The sequence below is a fragment of the Scyliorhinus canicula genome, chromosome 18, assembly GCF_902713615.1.
Source record: "Scyliorhinus canicula chromosome 18, sScyCan1.1, whole genome shotgun sequence".
Lineage (NCBI taxonomy): Eukaryota > Metazoa > Chordata > Chondrichthyes > Carcharhiniformes > Scyliorhinidae > Scyliorhinus > Scyliorhinus canicula.
Genome location: NC_052163.1, coordinates 68,184,832 through 68,205,119, shown reverse-complemented (window position 1 = coordinate 68,205,119; position 20,288 = coordinate 68,184,832). Strand labels below are relative to the sequence as shown.

Below are 20,288 nucleotides of genomic sequence, written 5' to 3'. Positions count from 1 at the left end.
GAATACTTTTCGTCAGTATTCACTCAAGAATAAGATAATATTGCGGAGGAGAATGCTGAGACCCAGGCTATTAGAATAGATGGCATTGAGGTGCGTCGGGAAGATGTGTTGGCAATTCTGGACAAGGTGAAAATAGATAAGTCCCCGGGGCCAGATGGGATTTATCCTAGGATTCACTGGGAAGCCAGGGAAGAGATTGCTGAGCCTTTGGCTTTGATTTTTAGGTCATCATTGGCTACAGGAATAGTGCCAGAGAACTGGAGGATAGCAAATGTGGTCCCTTTGTTCAAGAAGGGGAGTAGAGATAACCCCGGTAACTATAGGCCGGTGAACCTAACGTCTGTGGTGGGTAAGGTCTTGGAGAGGATTATAAAAGATACGATTTATAATCATCTAGATAGGAATAATATGATTAGGGATAGTCAGTATGGTTTTGTGAAGGGTAGGTCATGCCTCACAAACCTTATCGAGTTCTTTGAGAAGGTGACTGAACAGGTAGACGAGGGTAGAGCAGTTGATGTGGTGTATATGGATTTCAGTAAAGCGTTTGATAAGGTTCCCCACGGTCGGCTATTGCAGAAAATACGGAGGCTGGGGATTGAGGGTGATTTAGAGATGTGGATCAGAAATTGGCTAGTTGAAAGAAGACAGAGAGTGGTAGTTGATGGGAAATGTTCAGAATGGAGTTCAGTTACGAGTGGCGTACCACAAGGATCTGTTCTGGGGCCGTTGCTGTTTGTCATTTTTATAAATGACCTAGAGGAGGGCGCAGAAGGATGGGTGAGTAAATTTGCAGACGACACTAAAGTCGGTGGAGTTGTAGACAGTGCGGAAGGATGTTGCAGGTTACAGAGGGACATAGATAAGCTGCAGAGCTGGGCTGAGAGGTGGCAAATGGAATTTAATGTGGAGAAGTGTGAGGTGATTCACTTTGGAAAGAATAACAGAAATGCGGAATATTTGGCTAATGGTAAAATTCTTGGTAGTGTGGATGAGCAGAGGGATCTCGGTGTCCATGTACATAGATCCCTGAAAGTTGCCACCCAGGTTGATAGGGTTGTGAAGAAGGCCTATGGTGTGTTGGCCTTTATTGGTAGAGGGATTGAGTTCCGGAGCCATGAGGTCATGTTGCAGTTGTACAAAACTCTAGTACGGCCGCATTTGAAGTATTGCGTACAGTTCTGGTCGCCTCATTATAGGAAGGACGTGGAAGCTTTGGAACGGGTGCAGAGGAGATTTACCAGGATGTTGTCTGGTATGGAGGGAAAATGTTATGAGGAAAGGCTGATGGACTTGAGGTTGTTTTCGTTAGAGAGAAGAAGGTTAAGAGGTGACTTAATAGAGGCATACAAAATGATCAGAGGGTTAGATAGGGTGGACAGCGAGAGCCTTCTCCCGCGGATGGAGGTGGCTAGCACGAGGGGACATAGCCTTAAATTGAAGGGTAATAGATATAGGACAGAGGTCAGAGGTGGGTTTTTTACGCAAAGAGTGGTGAGGCCGTGGAATGCCCTACCTGCAACAGTAGTGAACACGCCAACATTGAGGGCATTTAAAAATTTATTGGATAAGCATATGGATGATAAGGGCATAGTGTAGGTTAGATGGCCTTTAGATTTTTTCCATGTCGGTGCAACATCGAGGGCCGAAGGGCCTGTACTGCGCTGTATCGTTCTATGTTCTATGACACTAAAGTCGGTGGAGTTGTAGACAGTGCGGAAGGATGTTGCAGGTTACAGAGGGACATAGATAAGCTGCAGACCTGGGCTGAGAAGTGGCAAATGGAGTTTAATGTGGAGAAGTGTGAGGTGATTCACTTTGGAAAGAATAACAGGAATGCGGAATATTTGGCTAATGGTAAAATTCTTGGTAGTGTGGATGAGCAGAGGGATCTCGGTGTCCATGTACATAGATCCCTGAAAGTTGCCACCCAGGTTGATAGGGTTGTGAAGAAGGCCTATGGTGTGTTGGCCTTTATTGGTAGAGGGATTGAGTTCCGGAGCCATGAGGTCATGTTGCAGTTGTACAAAACTCTAGTACGGCCGCATTTGGAGTATTGCGTACAGTTTTGGTCGCCTCATTATAGGAAGGACGTGGAAGCTTTGGAACGGGTGCAGAGGAGATTTACCAGGATGTTGCCTGGTATGGAGGGAAAATGTTATGAGGAAAGGCTGATGGACTTGAGGTTGTTTTCGTTAGAGAGAAGAAGGTTAAGAGGTGACTTAATAGAGGCATACAAAATGATCAGAGGGTTAGAGCACTTTTCCAGGAGACACATCCGGAGTGAGACTCATACAGAGTGGGAGATTTAAACTTGGTAATTTGGTGCAGTGAGGTAATTCGGTGCAGAGTGTGAGGAGGTGCTTTTTAACCCTGGTAAGTGACTGGTAAGTAGTCTCTCTTTTTCTTTTCATTGTCTAATTTATTTATTTTTATTTTGAAATTCTAGTTGTTTAAGTTTACCAAGGGTTTAAGACATGGCAGGAGATCCCAGACCCGTGTCATGCTCCTCGTGTGCGATGTGGGAGCTCAGGGACACGTCCACTGTCCCTGGCTCCTTCACGTGCAAGAAGTGTGTTCAGTTGCAGCTCTTGTTAGACCGCTTGACGGCTCTGGAGCTGCGGATGGACTGACTTTGGAGCATCCGCGATGCTGAGGAGGTCGTGGATAGCACGTTTAGCGAGTTGGTCACACCGCAGGTGAAGGTTACTGAGGGAGATAGAAAATGGGTGACCAAAAGAAAGAGCAAGAGTAGGAAGGCAGTGCAGGTGTCCCCTGCGGTCATCTCCCTGCAAAACAGATATACCGCTTTGGATACTGTTGAGGGAGATGGCTCACCAGGGGAAGGCAGCAGCAGCCAGGTTCATGGCACCGTGGCTGGCTCTGCTGCACAGCAGGGCAGGAAGAAAAATGGCAGGGCTATAGTGATAGGGGACTCGATCGTAAGGGGAATAGACAGGCGGTTCTGTCGACGCAATCGAGACTCCAGGATGGTATGTTGCCTCCCTGGTGCAAGGGTCAAGGATGTCTCGGAGCGGCTGCAGGACATTCTGGGGGGGGGAGGGTGAACAGCCAGCTGTCGTGGTGCACATAGGCACCAACGATATAGGTAAAAAATGGGATGAGGTCCTACAAGCGGAATTCAGGGAGTTAGGAGTTAAACTAAAAAGTAGGACCTCAAAGGTAGTAATCTCAGGATTGCTACCAGCGCCACGAGCTAGTCAGAGTAGGAATGTCAGGATAGAAAGGATGAATGCGTGGCTCGAGAGATGGTGCAAGAGGGAGAAATTCCTGGGGCATTGGGACCGGTTCTGGGGAAGGTGGGACCAGTACAAACCGGACGGTCTGCACTTGGGCAGGACTGGAACCGATGTCCTAGGGGGGGGGTGTTTTCTAGAGCTGTTGGTGAGGGTTTAAACTAATGTGGCAGGGGGATGGGAACCAATGCTGGAAGTTGGAAGGTAGTAAAACAGGGACAGAAACAAAAGGAAGTAAGGGGAAAAGTGCAAGGCAGAGAAGACATAGTCAGAAATCCATAAGGGCGACAGTACAAGGTACAGTGACTGAGGGGAGCACAGTGAATAGGCCCAGTAATAACAAAAGGAATAAAACTGGAGATGTTAAGATTCAAAACAGAGGTAAAAAAACCAACATAAGTGTACTTTACCTGAATGCTCGTAGTATTCGGAATAAAGTAAATGAGTTGGTGGCACAAATCATCGTAAATGACTATGATTTAGTGGCCATTACTGAAACATTGTTAAAGGATGGTCACGACTGGGAGTTAAATATCCGAGGGTATCAAACTATTCGGAAGGACAGAGTGGATGGTAAGGGAGGTGGTGTTGTTCTGTTATTTAAGGATGACATCCGGGCAATAGTAAGGGATGACATCGGTGCTATGGAGGATAAGGTTGAATCCATTTGGGTGGAAATCAGGAATAGTAAGGCGAAAAAGTCACTGATAGGAGTAGTCTATCGGCCACCAAATAGTAACGAGATGGTGGGGCAGGCAATAAACAAAGAAATAACTGATGCATGTAGAAATGGTACAGCAGTTATCATGGGGGATTTTAATCTACATGTCGATTGGTTTAACCAGGTCGGTCAAGGCAACCGTGAGGAGGAGTTTATAGAATGTATCCGCGATAGTTTCCTAGAACAGTATGTAATGGAACCTACGAGGGAACAAGCGGTCCTAGATCTTGTCCTGTGTAATGAGACAGGATTGATTCATGATCTCATAGTTAGGGATCCTCTCGGAAGGAGCGATCACAATATGGTGGAATTTAAAATACAGATGGAGGGTGAGAAAGTAAAATCAAATACTAGTGTTTTGTGTTTAAACAAAGGAGATTACAAGGGGATGAGAGAAGAACTAGCTAAGGTAGACTGGGAGCTAAGACTTTATGGTGGAACAGTTGAGGAACAGTGGAGAACCTTCCAAGCGATTTTTCACAGTGCTCAGCAAAGGTTTATACCAACAAAAAGGAAGGACGGAAGAAAGAGGGAAACTCGACCGTGGATATCTAAGGAAATAAGGGAGAGTATCAAATTGAAGGAAAAAGCATATAAAGTGGCAAAGATTGCTGGGAGATTAGAGGACTGGGAAATCTTTAGGGGGCAACAGAAAGCTACTAAAAAAGCTATAAAGAAGAGTAAGATAGAGTATGAGAGTAAACTTGCTCAGAGTATAAAAACAGACAGTAAAAGTTTTTACAAATATATAAGACAAAAAAGAGTGGCTAAGGTAAATATTGGTCCTTTAGAGGATGAGAAGGGAGTTTTAATAATGGGAAATGAGGAAATGGCTGAGGAACTGAACAGGTTTTTTGGGTCGGTCTTCACAGTGGAAGACACAAATAACATGCCAGCGACTGATAGAAATGAGGCTATGACAGGTGAGGACCTTGAGAGGATTGTTATCACTAAGGAGGGAGTGATGGGCAAGCTAATGGGGCTAAAGGTAGACAAGTCTCCTGGCCCTGATGGAATGCATCCCAGAGTGCTAAAAGAGATGGCTAGGGAAATTGCAGATGCACTAGTGATAATTTACCGAAATTCACTAGACTCTGGGGTGGTCCCGGTGGATTGGAAATTTGCAAACGTGACGCCACTGTTTAAAAAAGGAGCTAGGCAGAAAGCAGGAAATTATAGGCCAGTGAGTTTAACTTCGGTAATAGGGAAGATGCTGGAATCTATCATCAAGGAAGAAATTGCGAGGCATCTGGATAGAAATTGTCCCATTGGGCAGACGCAGCATGGGTTCGTTAAAGGCAGGTCATGCCTAACTAATTTAGTGGAATTTTTTGAGGACATTACCAGTGCAGTAGATAACGGGGAGCCGATGGATGTGGTATATCTGGATTTCCAGAAAGCCTTTGACAAGGTGCCAGTCAAAAGGTTGCTGCATAAGATAAAGATGCATGGCATTAAGGGTAAAGTAGTAGCATGGATAGAGGATTGGTTAATTAATAGAAAGCAAAGAGTTGGGATAAATGGGTGTTTCTCTGGTTGGCAATCAGTAGCTAGTGGTGTCCCTCAGGGATCCGTGTTGGGCCCACAATTGTTCACAATTTACATTGATGATTTGGAGTTGGGGACCAAGGGCAATGTGTCCAAGTTTGCAGATGACACTAAGATGAGTGGTAAAGCGAAAAGTGCAGAGGATACTGGAAGTCTGCAGAGGGATTTGGATAGGTTAAGTGAATGGGCTCGGGTCTGGCAGATGGAATACAATGTTGACAAATGTGAGGTTATCCATTTTGGTAGGAATAACAGCAAACGGGATTATTATTTAAACGATAAAATATTAAAGCATGCCGCTGTTCAGAGAGACTTGGGTGTGCTAGTGCATGAGTCACAGAAGGTTGGTTTACAAGTGCAACAGGTGATTAAGAAGGCAAATGGAATTTTGTCCTTCATTGCTAGAGGGATGGAGTTTAAGACTAGGGAGGTTATGTTGCAATTGTATAAGGTGTTAGTGCGGCCACACCTGGAGTATTGTGTTCAGTTTTGGTCTCCTTACTTGAGAAAGGACGTACTGGCGCTGGAGGGTGTGCAGAGGAGATTCACTAGGTTAATCCCAGAGCTGAAGGGGTTGGATTATGAGGAGAGGTTGAGTAGACTGGGACTGTTGGAATTCGTTGGAATTTAGAAGGATGAGGGGGGATCTTATAGAAACATTAAAAATTATGAATGGAATAGATAGGATAGATGCGGGCAGGTTGTTTCCACTGGCGGGTGACAGCAGAACTCGGGGGCATAGCCTCAAAGTAAGGGGAAGTAGATTTAGGACTGAGTTTAGGAGGAACTTCTTCACCCAAAGGGTTGTGAATCTATGGAATTCCTTGCCCAGTGAAGCAGTTGAGGGTCCTTCATTACATGTTTTTAAGGTAAAGATAGATAGTTTTTTGAAGAATAAAGGGATTAAGGGTTATGGTGTTCGGGCCGGAAAGTGGAGCTGAGTCCACAAAAGATCAGCCATGATCTAATTGAATGGCGGAGCAGGCTCGAGGGGCCAGATGGCCTACTCCTGCTCCTAGTTCTTATGTTCTTATGTTCTTATCGGGTGGACAGCGAGAGCCTTCTCCCGCGGATGGAGGTGGCTAGCACGAGGGGATATAGCCTTAAATTGAGGGGTAATAGATATAGGACAGAGGTCAGAGGTGGGTTTTTTACGCAAAGAGTGGTGAGGCCGTGGAATGCCTTACCTGCAACAGTAGTGAACTCGCCAACATTGAGGGCATTTAAAAATTTATTGGATAAGCATATGGATGATAAGGACATAGTGTAGGTTAGATGGCCTTTAGTTTTTTTTTCCATGTCGGTGCAACATCGAGGGCCGAAGGGCCTGTACTGCGCTGTATCATTCTATGTTCTACGTTCTATGTTCTATTGCCTTTGGTCCCCAAATCATCTATGTAAATTGTGAACAATTGTGGGCCCAACACGGATCCCTGAGGGACACCACTAGTTACTGATTGCCAACCAGAGAAACACCCATTAATCCCTACTCTTTGCTTTCTATTAATTAACCAATCCTCTATCCATGCTACTACTTTACCCTTAATGCCATGCATCTTTATCTTATGCAGCAACCTTTTGTGTGGCACCTTGTCAAAGGCTTTCTGGAAATCCAGATATACCACAGATATCCCCGTTATCTACTGCACTGGTAATGTTTTGTTTTATATATTTGTAAAAACCTCTTTTTTGTTTTATATATTTGTAGAATATTTATATATTTATATAATTATATATTTGTAGATAGGTGCTTCTGTGGACGTGAAAGAGACTGCAGGATGGTATGTTGCCCACCTGGTGCCCTGGTCAAGGATGTCTCTGAGCGAACACAGGACATCCTGAAGGGGGAGAATGAACAGCCAGAGGTCGTAGTACACATCATATTGGTATGAACAACATAGGCAGGAACAGTGATGAGGTTCTGTAGAAGGAGTTCAGGGAGTAGGCACTAAGCTAAAAAGCAGGATTACCCCCTGTGCCATGTGCCAGTGAGGCTAGAAATAGGAGGATAGTGCAGCTAAACACGTGGCTAAACTGGTGGTGTAGGAGGGAGGGTTTCAGATTTTTGGACCATTAGGATCTCTTCTGGGGCAGGTGTGACCTGTACAAGAAGGACGTGTTGCATCTAAACTGGAAGGGCACCAATATCCTGGCTGGGAGGTTTGCGAGAGTCACTCGGGAGGATTTAAACTAGTATGGCGGGAGGTGGGAACCAGACCATTAGTTTAGAAGGTGTAATAATTGAAGGGGAAATAGAGAACAAAATAAAAGAGAACAACATCACCTTGTCTGCTCAAACGCAGTGCTTTGAAATGTATTTGTTTCAACACCAGAAGTATAGCAGGTAAGGCAGTTGAACTTCGAGCACTTATTAGTACTTGGAACTATGATGTTGTGGCTATCACAGAAATGTGGTTAAAGGAAGGGGAGGATTGGCAGAGGATATAGATGCTTCAAAAGAGATAGAAGGGGATGTAAAAGGGGTGGGGGAATAGCATTACTGGTTAAGAAGGATATTATAGCCGTACTGCGGGAGGAGACCTCTGAGGGTTCATACAATGAGGCAATCTGGGTAGAGCTCAGGAAGAGGGCAATCACAATGTTGGGGGTTTATTACAGGCCCCCAAACTGCCAGCAAGAGATAGAGGAGCAGATAGGTAGAGAGATTTTGAATAGGTGCAAAAGTAACAGGGTTGCTGTGGTAGGGAATTTTAGCTTCCCCTGTAATGACTGGTGCTCACTTGGTGCTAGGGACTTGGAGGGGGCAGAGTTTGTAAGATGTATCCAGGAAGGCTTCTTGATGCAATATGTAGATATTCCAACTAGGGAAGAGGTAGTACTGGATTTGGTATTGGGGAATGAGTCTGGACAGGTGGTTGAGGTTACAGCAGGGGAACATTTTGGGAGTAGTGATCACAATTCCGTAAGGTACTTTTGGATAGGGATGAGGGTAAACCACACGTTAAGGTGCTAAACTGTGTAAAGGCAAATTTCGATAACAGTAGACTAGAATTGAAGAATTTGGATTGAGTACGGCTGTTGGAGTGTAAATCAACATCGGGCATGTGGTAGTCTTTCAAGTTGATTAGGATTCAGGAAAGTCACGTTCCTGAGAGAACGAAGTGTATGGGAAGTTTAGGCCGCCTTGGATAACGAGGGATATTGTGAACCTCGTCAAAAAAAGGGAGGCTTTTGTATGGTCAAGAAGGGTGAGGACAGTCGAAACCCTTGAGAGGAGTATAAAGAAAGTAGGAAGGTACTGAAGCAGGAAATTAGGAGGGCTAGGAGGGGTCATGAAATGTCCTTGACAAGTAGGATTAAGGTGAATCCGAAAGCTTTTTATTCATATGTAAAAATCAAGAGGGTGGCCAGGGAAAGGATTGGACCACTTAGGTTCAATGGGGGGAATCTATGTGTTGAGTGAGATGAAATGAACGAGGTACAAAATGAGTACTTTGCATCAGTGTTCACCAAAGAAAAGGACCTTATGGAAGATGATTCTTGGGTAGTGTATGGACGGTCTGGGCCATGTTGACATCAAAAAGGAGGTATTGGGTGGTTCAAAAGACATTGGGCGGGATTCTCCGAGCCCACACCGAGTCGGTGAATCCCACCACGCCACTCCGACGGCTGGCCGCCGATTCGCAGAGAATCGGTGGCAATCGCGCCGGCGCGGACGTCACGCCGCCGGTCGGGGGCCATTGAAAGTGGCCACCGCGGCGATTCTCTGCGCTTGACAGGCCAAGTGCCCGCCAAGTTCCACCGGCATCGTTCGCGTATGGTCCTACCGGTAGGACCTCGGTTGTCTGGCTGCGGGGGCCGTCCTAGTGGGGGGGGGATGGGAGGATACCGGGGGTTACCGATCAGCGGACACGCTCATTCCGGGGGGGGGGGGGCTATGTTCCTCCACGCCAGGCCCCTGTAGGCCTTGTTGCCTGGGGGCAGGCGCAGAGGCGGCCGTGGCGCTGGCCGTGTAGGGCTGGCTTTTGGCGCGGGAGCAGCGCACAGCACTCCAGTGCCGTTCTAGCCCCCGAGGAAGGGGAGAATGACTTGGCCTGGAGGCCCGTTGACGTCGACGTCACTCGCGCCGGTTTTGACGCCGGCGTTAACATTTGGCCGGGATTTTGGAGAATCCCGGCCATTAAGGTTGCTAGATCTCCTGGGCCAGATGGGATTTACCCCAGAATACTGAGGGAAGCAAGGAAGGAAATTGTTGGGGCCTTAACTGACATCTTTGTATCCTCTTTGGCTACAGGTGAGATCCCAGGGGGCTGGAGAACAGCTAATGTAGCACCACTGTTTCAGAAAGTTTGCAGGGATAATCCAGGAAACTATAGGCTGGTGAGCCTCACGTTGGCAGTAGACAAATTATTGGAGAGAATTCCCAGGATTTATACCCATTTGGAAACAAATGGACTCATTAGCGATAGACAGCATGGTTTTGTGAAGGGAAGGTCGTGCCTCACTAACTTGATAGCATTTTTTGAGGAGGTGACAAAGATAATTGATGAGGGGATGGCGGTGGATGTTGTTTACATGGACTTCAGTAAAGCCTTTGACAAGTTGCCTCATGGCAGACTGGTACAAAAGGTAAAGTCACATGGGATCAGAGGTGAGGTGGTAAGATGGATACACAACTGGCTCGGTCACAGAAGGCAAAGGGTAGCAGTAGAAGGGTGTTTTTTCTGAATAGAAGGTTGTGACTAGTGGTGTTCCACAGGGATCTGTGCTTGGGCCTCTGTTATTTGTGGTGTACATAAATGGTTTGGAGGAAAATGTAGCTGGTCTGATTAGTAAGTTCGTGGATGACACCAAGGTTGGTGGAGTGGCAGATAGTGTTGAGGGTTGTCAGAGGATACAACAGGACATAGATAGGTTGGAGACTTGGGCAGAGAAATGGCAAACGGAGTTTAATTTGGACAAATGTGAGGTAATCCATTTTGGTAGGACTGACATAAAATTATAGCGTAAATGGCAAAACTCTGAGGAATATAGAATGCCAGAGAGATCTTGTCGTGCAGGTCCACAGATCTTTGAATGTGGACTAGGTAGTCAAGAAAGCAAATGGAATACTTGCCTTCATTGGACGGGTCATTGAGTATAAAAACTGGGAAGCCATGTTCTAGTTGTATAGAAATGTGGTCAGGCCGCACTTGGAATATTGCGCATAATTCTGGTCGCCACACTGCCAGAAGGATGTGGAGGCTTTGGAGAGGGTGCAGAGGAGGTTTACCAGGATGTTGCCTGGTCTGGAGGGTGTTAGCTATGCGGAGAGACTGAATAGACTCGGACTGTTTTCATGAGAAAGACGTAGGTTCAGGGGTGACCTGATTGAGGTCTAGATTATTATGAGGGACATGGCTAGAATGGATTTACAGGCACCCTTTCCCAGGGTGGAGGGGTCAGTCACTAGGGGCATAGGTTTAAGGTCCGTGGGGCATAGTTTAGAGGAGATGTGCGAGGCAGGGTTCTTTTACGCAGAGGGTGGTGAGTGCCTGCAACGCGTTGCTTGGGAGGTTGTGGAGGCAGATACGTGCACAGCGTTCAAAAGGCACTTCGACAAATACATGGATACGATAGGTACAGAGGGATACGGCACTAGGAAGTGCTACGAGTTTTGGCCAAGGGTACAGGCTTGGAGGGCCAAAGGGCCTGTTCCTGTGCTGTATTGTTCTTTGTTCCCGTAAGCAAAATAAGAATTGCACAGTAGCGTGGTGAATAACCAATTATCACAATTTAAGCCCTATTTCCATACAATTAACAGGAGCAAGCCCATATCCAACAGCCTCCCGTCATTCATCAGCCTCCCAGCATTGTGTTCACGCTGGCGCCGATTATTACTCTTTTTGAAAAATGTGAACCTAGCAAAAGGGCTTCTATGGGGAGCCGAATAGGTGAGTAGCCACTTTGCTCACAGACAAAGGGCTTGGGGGCGCTAGGCTAGCCGCCCCAGTGCTTGGTGGGGGGAAACCGCATGTCAACAGGTGTGTATCCATTCCAGGGTAAACCCAAGCCCCATCCCGTCTGCCCCACTGACCGCCCAGAACCATCACCAACTGCTGAGGCCTCTAAACGTGCAGCTGAAAGCTATTGCTGATAGGAAATTGGCAATCGTAGTTAAGTGCGCAATTCACACAACCCAAGTGGATTCCCGTGGGTGGGCGGGCAACATAGCATGTGGGAGTCATTGCCTAGCATCCAATCACACCTTGATGCCGGAACTCTGTGCCTGAACACTGCAGGAGGCAACACCACACACACAGCAGCCAACATCCGATCACCCTGGAGATGGGACACAGTCCGGGGACATGTCCATGGCTGTAAGATGGTTGAATATAATGGGGAGGGGGAGCTGCCTGGAGAGATGGTTTGGAGTTGGCCCGCATTGTGGAAGAAAGTGACAGAGGCATCATACTGCTTGTGGTCAAAGGTTTTTAATGTGTTACACAATCCCCACTCTGCCGATGGTGCCTCCCCACTCTCCCCACCCCGCCAACTCCATGGGATGGGTCCGGGTTGGCACCCAGCACCCCCTACTCCTGATTGGTACCTCAGGGCCCTAGGGTTTACCTTGGGACAGAGGGGCAGCTGGTTCGAGCCTTGGCTGCCCCTGCATCATCTGGCTCTGCCAGCCGTGGTGGTTCCCGATGGTCGTGCATCGTATTGACGCCCTCAGCAGTGTTCCTCAGTGACTGGGACATGCTCTGCAGCCCTTCGGTAAAGCCCACCTGCGACTGGGAGAAGCTCCACAGAGCCTCGACCATTCCCAGCTGTGTGCGGGACATGTCACGCAGAACCTCAAGGTCAGCCTGGTACTGGGTAACATCTCCTAGTGAGTCGGACATTCTGCTGAGACTGTCAGCCATGGCCATCACCGATTGTGCGACACCTTGGACACCCCAATTAATAGTGCCAACATCGTGCATCAAGCTCTTCACTGCTGTCTCTACCCTAGCAGTGTTGGCCTCGGTGCCACGCATTGCCGGCAACATCTCCTGCACCCGTAGCCTCTGGGACTCCTCCAAGTGGTTATGGACCTTCTGGAGTGTTGCTGACATCTCCTCTGACTGTCCCGGCCACACTTTATTGTCTCCATCAGCTCCGGCAAACCCTGTCCCAGAAGCTCAGCATGAAACTGGGACCCAGCTGGATCCCGGGATTCAGCAGACCTCCGACTGCTGTCTCGCCTGGAGGTTCCTGCCTCCACCTGATGTACAAACTCCACAAACATTTATCCACTCTGGAATTGAATCCAGGTCCCTGGCGCTGTGAGGCAACAGTGTTAACCACTGCTATCTCTAGAAGAACCCTTCTACCATCCCCCTAATGGTGTAGAATTAGAATTAGAATTAGAACAGTACAGCACAGAACAGGCCCTTCGGCCCTCAATGTTGTGCCGAGCAATGATCACCCCACTCAAGCCCACGTATCCACCCTATACCAGTAACCCAACAACCCCCATTAACATTATTTTTTTTAGGACACTAAGGGCAATTTAGCTTGGCCAATCCACCTAACCCGCACATCTTTGGACTGTGGGAGGAAACCGGAGCACCCGGAGGAAACCCACGCACACACAGGGAGGACATGCAAACTCCGCACAGACAGTGTCCCAGCCGGGAATCGAACCTGGGACCCTGGAGCTGTGAAGTATTGATGCTAACCACCATGCACTTGACCTTCTGTAGATATAGGAACTCCATCAGGTCACCCAGCCAGGCTGAGGCACTGGGCGGAGTAAGAGATCTCCACCCAAGCAGAACTCACCTCTGGGCTATCAATGAGGCAAATGCAAGAACATTCGCCTTCACCGCCGTCTGCAGCCACCAGCGAGTCCGGAACCCATAAAATGGCCTCAGGCGGACAAGGCTGCAGCCCAAAACAAGAATCCCTGGCATGGTGCTAAAGAAGGAGACCCAGCAGCTTACAAGTTTAGGATACGACCAGAACATTATGGGTATGATTTCACCGGTCCCCGAGAATAATGATCGCACCCTGGAGAAAAAAAACACATCCTCGTCTTGGTCAAACATGCCCTGTGCATCACCTTCAACTGAATCAAGCTGAGCCTCGCACAGGAGGAGGTTAAATTGACCCTGTGAAGAGCCTCATTCCACAGCCGTCCCGTCAAAAACCGGATCAGCTCACCCTCCTGCTTCCTCATCACCTCATCCAACGAAGCCTGCTCCGCCGACAGGATCAGGTCACAAATTCCTAAAGTTTCCCCTCACCCTGCTTGGCTACGATCTTATTCAAGAGGGAGGGTGAAGGTGCCAAGGGAAATGAAATGAAATGAAAATTGCTTATTGTCACAAGTAGGCTTCAATGAAGTTACTGTGAAAAGCCCCTAGTCGCCACTCCTTACACAACAAATCGCAAACCTGGAAATGTTTTAAATTAGACCTCGGGAGACAAACCTATCCTCCACAAACAGGTCCCCAAATCCCTCCAGACTCTCCTTCCCCCATGACCTGAACTTCGAGTCTAAACCCGCTGGCACATTGAGAGGATGCCTACAAATAGGGGATAAAAATTACATGGAGCCGAGCTTAAAACGTTGTCTGAACTGCCTCCAAAATCTCAATGAGGACTAAGAACAAAGAAAAGCACAGGAATAGGTCTAACTAAAAAGAAACCTTCTGCCCTTACTCGGTCTGTAACCCTGACACTTGGGTTTCCTGGGTGCTGGTTGTGATCCTGCGGTCCTGCATGCGTACTCAATGGGAAATTGCATATGGAGGTAAGCCACGCACACGCGCAGCCAATGAGACTGTAAACCATTGGAAGGATTGCAGAACTGACAAACTATTAGAAAAGTTAACATGAGGAGTAATTGGAATCAAGATCCATTAGTCTCATATATTGACAACACAAGATCTTTCTAATGGGCAGAGGGAGTAACAGAGGAAGCCACGTAATGGAAAACCCACCAATGAGAATAATGTGCATATAATGGATTTTATTGGCTGCTTCAGAACAACTCGGACTCACCTCAGTTAGCTTGACCATAATGACAAAAGCTTCTTCAGGCTCTGGCCAACTCAGTTCTGTCCAAGTATGTTTGATTTTGGTGAAGCAGGTTGCAATATCCACAGCAGAGGTACTGTGCTTAGTCTTTTCCCCCATTGATTCCAACTGTAGAAACAGTACTTTGAGAGTTAACATTCAAACAGGAGTTTTCTGTAAAGAGTATACTTCATGTCACTGTAAAGCACGAATGGTGTATGATATCATTTGGAAACATAGGCCAAAATGTTAGCAAACTGATGGCTGAAGCAACAACTGGAGACCAAGAAAATGTCTCATGGATGCCCAGTCTTGAGCTGCTAGATCTTCTCAAATTTAGAAGTCTGTCCCATTTAGCACAGTGGTAGTGCCAAGCAACACGAAGGAGGGTGTCCTCATTGTGAAGATAGTGCAAGAGTAATAATTGAGTTGCTGGATGGGATAAAAGTTGTTAAAAGTTAAATATTGGAAAGGTTGTTTGTATTTAAAAGTTGATAAATCACAAGGACTGGGAGGGTTGCATCCAAGGATGCTGAAGATAGTAAGTGTGCAAACTGCAACGACACTGGCCATAAACCTCCAGTTCTCCTTAGAGACAAGGATGATGCCAGTGAACTGGGGAATTGTAAATGTTACACTCTTGTGTTTGTAGAATCCATGTCGGTGAAGTCGAAGTCAAAACCAAGATTGAGTTTTTCTTTCTGGAATTTATTGACTCACAGCTTTCCTCACACCCAGCTTGTGCTCAACTGACTTAATTAAACAATTCCTGTGTGTGCTACACAATATAACTAACATCACTAACACATACTCAAATGTATGTGTCCAGATTCTTAGACACTACCTGTGAGTTTGCACATTTTCTTGGGCATTCAGTCATTTCATGGGCATTCAGCAGAATTGTACTCAACCACAGTCTATACCAGGACCTGAGGAAGGAGCTGTGCTCCGAAAGCTAGTGTTTGAAACAAACATGTTGGACTTTAACCTGGTGTTGTAAGACTTCTTACTGTGCTCACCCCAGTCCAACGCCGGCATCTCCACATCACAATCTATATCATCATGGCGCAGCATATCCCCCACTCTAACTTTACCACCAAGCCAGGGGATCAACCCTGGTTCAATGAAGAGTGCAGAAGGGCATGCCAGGGGCAACACCGGACATACTTAACTGCCGACTGAACCTGCATGTTAACCTTAAGAGAATCGTGAACTAGGACAATGTCTGCACCAGACATACTTAAAAATGAGGGGTCAACCTGGTGTATTGGGCCAGGGTTTAGAAAACTCCAAAGTATATCATGGAGTTCACCTGACCCATGACTTGCAATAGATTTTGGTTATGGGGAGCACAAGGGTCCACTTTAGCTCACTGGGCTAAATCGCTGGTTTTGAAAGCAGACCAAGGCAGGCCAGCAGCAGTTCGATTCCCGTAACAGCCTCCCGAACAGGCGCCGGAATGTGGCGACAAGGGGCTTTTCACAGTAACTTCATTTGAAGCCTACTCATGACAATAAGTGATTTTCATTTCATTTCATTTCACTTTCCAAGTGTTCTTTGTTCTTCTTCTTTGTTATGCAACAGAGACCTTAAGTATTAGGGAGAGAGAGCAGTTGAACTATTAAGAATAGTGAGAGAGAGCATTTGAACACGTGACTACAGGGATGGTGCAGGAGGAAGGGTTTCAGATACCTGGATAATTGGGGCTCATTCTGGGGTAGGTGGGACCTCTACAAACGGGATGGTCTACACCTGGACCAGAGGGGATACCAATATCCTGGGGGGGAAATTTGCTAATGCTCTTCGGGAGGGTTTAAACAGCAAAGGGGTTGGGAACCTGAATTGTAGCTCCAGTATACAGGAGGTTAAGAGTACTGAGGTCGTGAGTAAGGTTTCAAAGTTGCAGGCGTTTACCGGCAGGCAGGAAGGTGGTTTAAAGTGTGTCTGTTGCGACGCCAGGAGCATCCAGAATAAGGTGGGTGAACTTGCAGCATGGTTTGGTACCTGGGACTTCGATGTTGTGGCCATTTCGGAGACATGGCTAGAGCAGGGACAGGAATGGTTGTTGCAGGTTCTGGGGTTTAGATATTTCAGTAAGCTCAGGAAAGATGGTAAAAGAGGGGGAGGGGTGGCATTGTTAGTCAAGGACAGTATTACGTGGCAGAAAGGACGTTTGGTGAGGACTCATCTACTGAGGTAGTATGGGCTGAGGTTAGAAACAGGAAAGGAGAGGTCACTCTGTTGGGAGTTTTCTATAGGGCTCTGAAAAGTTCCAGAGATGTGGAAGAAAGGATTGCAAAGATGATTCTAGATAGGAGCGAAAGTAACAGGGTAGTTGTTATGGGGGCTTTAACTTTCCAAATATTGACTGGAAACGCTATAGTTCGAGTATTTTAGATGGGTTCGTTTTTGTCCAATGTGTGCAGGAGGGTTTCCTGACACAGTATGTAGATAGGCCAACGAGAGGCGATGCCACATTGGATTTGGTACTGGGTAATGAACCAGGTCAGGTGTTAGATTTGGAGATAGGTGAGGACTTTGGTGATAGTGACCACAATTTGGTTACGAAAGGGACAATGCTGGAAAATCTCAGCAAGTCTGGCAGCATCTGTAGGGAGAGAAAAGAGCTAACGTTTCGAGTCCGATGACTCTTTGTCAAAGCTAACAGACAGAAAGAGTGGGAAATATTTCTACTGTGGAGTGAGAATGAAAGATGAGTCATAGCCACAGAAACCCAGGAAAACTGGGTGCTAATGGCCACCGATACCAAGGGGAAAGGGTGTCCCCAGAGAGGACAAAAGATGTGAAAGGTCAAACAGCAGGGAAACTAACATCACAGGATGAACTGTAGATGTGGGTGAGGGGAAGGGGGAAGCAAAGAGGAGAAAGGTGCAGGAAAGAAAGAAATGGTAAAAGACAGTTAAAATGAAATGGAAACAAATGGGTCAAGGTGGGGCTGATCATCTGAAGTTGTTGAATTTGACGTTGGCCTAACTTTGAGGCTGCCTAACTGGAAGATGAGATGTTGAATTTGGTTACGTTTATGTTTACTTTAGCGATGGAAAGGGATAGGTATATACCGCAGGGCAAGAGTTATAGCTGGGGGAAAGGCAATTATGATGCGATGAGGCAAGACTTAGGATGCAGAGGATGGGGAGAGAAACTGCAGGGGATGGGCACAATTGAAATGTGGAGCATGTTCAAGGAACAGCTACTGCGTGTCCTTGATAAGTATGTACCTGTCAGGCAGGGAGGAAGTGGCCGAGCGAGGGAACCGTAGTTGAATCATTTGTCAAGAGGAAAAAGGAGGCTTATGTAAAAATGAGACATGAAGGTTCAGTTAGGGTGCTCGAGAGTTACACGTTAGCTAGGAAGGACCTAAAGAGAGAGCTAAGAAGAGCCAGGCGAGGACATGAGAAGTCTTTGGCAGGTAGGATCAAGGATAACCCGAAAGCTTTCTACAGGTATGTCAGGAATAAAAGAATGACGAGGATAAGAGTAGGGCCAGTCAAGGCCAGTAGTGGGAAGTTGTGCGTGGAGTCCGAGGAGATAGGAGAGGTGCTAAATGATTATTTTTCGTCTGTATTCACACAGGAAAAAGACAATGTTGTCGAGGAGAATACTGAGATACAGGCGACTAGACTAGAAGGGCTTGAGGTTCATAAGGAGGAGGTGTTAGCAATTCTGGAAAGTGTGAAAATAGATACATCCCCAGGGCCGGATGGGATTTATCCTATGATTCTCTGGGAATTACATAGAATTTACAGTGCAGAAGGAGGCCATTTGGCCCATCGAGTCTGCACTGGCTCTTGGAAAGAGCACCCTACCCAAGGTCAACACCTCCACCCTATCCCCATAATCCAGTAACCCCACCCAACACTAAGGGCAATTTTGGTCACTAATGGCAATTTATCATGGCCAATCCACCTAACATGCACATCTTTGGACTGTGGGAGGAAACCGGAGCACCCGGAGGAACCCACGCACACACGGGGAGGATGTGCAGACTCCGCACAGACAGTGACCCAAGCCGGAATCGAACCTGGGACCCTGGAGCTGTGAAGCGATTGTGCTATCCACAATGCTACCGTGCTGCCTTGTGCCAGAAGACTGGAGGATAGCAAATGTTGTCCCCTTGTTCAAGAAGGGGAGTAGAGACAACCCCGGTAACTATAGATCAGTGAGTCTTACTTCTGTTGTGGGCAAAGTCTTGGAAAGGTTTATAAGAGATACATCTGGAAAGGAATAATTTGAATAGCGATAGTCAACAAGGCTTTGTGAAGGGTAAGTCGTGCCTCACAAACCTGATTGAGTTCTTTGAGAAGATGACCAAACAGGTGGACGAGGGTAAAGCAGTTGATTTAGTGTATATGGATTTCAGTAAAGCATTTGATAAGGTTCTCCATGGTAGGCTACTGCAGAAAATACGGAGGCATGGGATTCAGGGTGATTTAGCAGTTTGGATCAGACATTGGCTAGCTGGAAGAAGACAAAGGGTGGTGATTGATGGGAAATGTTCAGCCTGGAGTTCAGTTACTAGTGGTGTACCACAACAATCTGTTTTGGGGCCACTGCTGTTTGTCATTTTTATAAATGACCTGGAGGAGGGCGTAGAAGGATGGGTGAGTACATTTGCAGATGACACTAAAGTTGATGGAGTTGTGAACAGTGCGGAAGGATGTTGCAAGTTACAGAGGGACATAGATAAGCTGCAGAGCTGGGCTGAGAGGTGGCAAATGGAGTTTAATGCTGAAAAGTGTGAGGTGATTCATTTTGGAAGGAATAACAGGAAGACAGAGTACTGGGCTAATGGTAAGATTGTTGGTAGTGTAGATGAACAGAGAGGTCTCGGTGTCCATGTGCATAGATCCCTGAAAGTTGCCACCCAGGTTGATAGGGTTGTTAAGAAGGCGTACGGTGTGTTAGCTTTTATTGGGAGAGGGATTGAGTTTTGGAGCCATGAAGTCATGTTGCAGCTGTACAAAACTCTGGTGTGGCCGCATTTGGAGTATTGCCTGCAGTTCTGGTCGCCGCATTATAGGAAGGATGTAGAAGCATTGGAAAGGGTGCAGAGGAGATTTACCAGGATGTTGCCTGGTATAGAGGGAAGATCTTATGAGGAAAGGCTGAGGGACTTGAGGCTGTTTTCGTTACAAAGAAGAAAGTTAAGAGGTGACTTAATTGAGGCATAGAAGATGATCAGAGGAATAGATAGGGTGGACAGTGAGAGCCTTTTTCCTCGGATGGTGATGTCCAGCACAAGGGGACATAGCTTTAAACTGAGGGGAGATGGATGTAGGACAGATGTCAGAGGTAGGTTCTTTACTCAGAGAGTAGTAGGGGTGTGGAACGCCCTGCCTGCAACAGTAGTGGACTCGCCAACATTAAGGACATTTAAATGGTCATTGGATAAACATATGGATGATAAGGGAACAGTGTAGATGGGCTTTAGAATGGTTTCACAGGTCGGCGCAACATTGAGGGCCGAAGGGCCTGTACTGCGCTGTAATGTTCTGTGTTCTATTTTTAAAACAAAACAATGTTTATTCTATGAACCCAATTAACATTTTATAAACACACAGTAAACATCTTATCAACCACTAACACACGTAACCGCACAGATACAATACTTTATCGGTAACCCTTAATACCTTTCCGAGCAACATCCATAAGTTAAACCCGAGTTAGACCAGAGTGAATAAGCTCATTGAACACAACTATTCTCTTAACACTGCATACTCTCACCGTCTCCCAGG

General features: G+C 46.8%; 1 protein-coding gene across 4 annotated transcripts in view; it reads right to left on the bottom strand.

Moving 5' to 3' along the window:
• unc13d (unc-13 homolog D (C. elegans)) overlaps positions 1–20,288 on the bottom strand; it is a 495,771-nt gene that overhangs the window by 217,427 nt on the left and 258,056 nt on the right. For all 4 annotated transcript variants that reach the window (XM_038777597.1, XM_038777599.1, XM_038777598.1 and 1 more), the window contains one exon: positions 14,518–14,661. In XM_038777597.1, the coding sequence (XP_038633525.1) occupies positions 14,518–14,661 (144 nt within the window). The remainder of the gene's footprint in view (positions 1–14,517; positions 14,662–20,288) is intronic.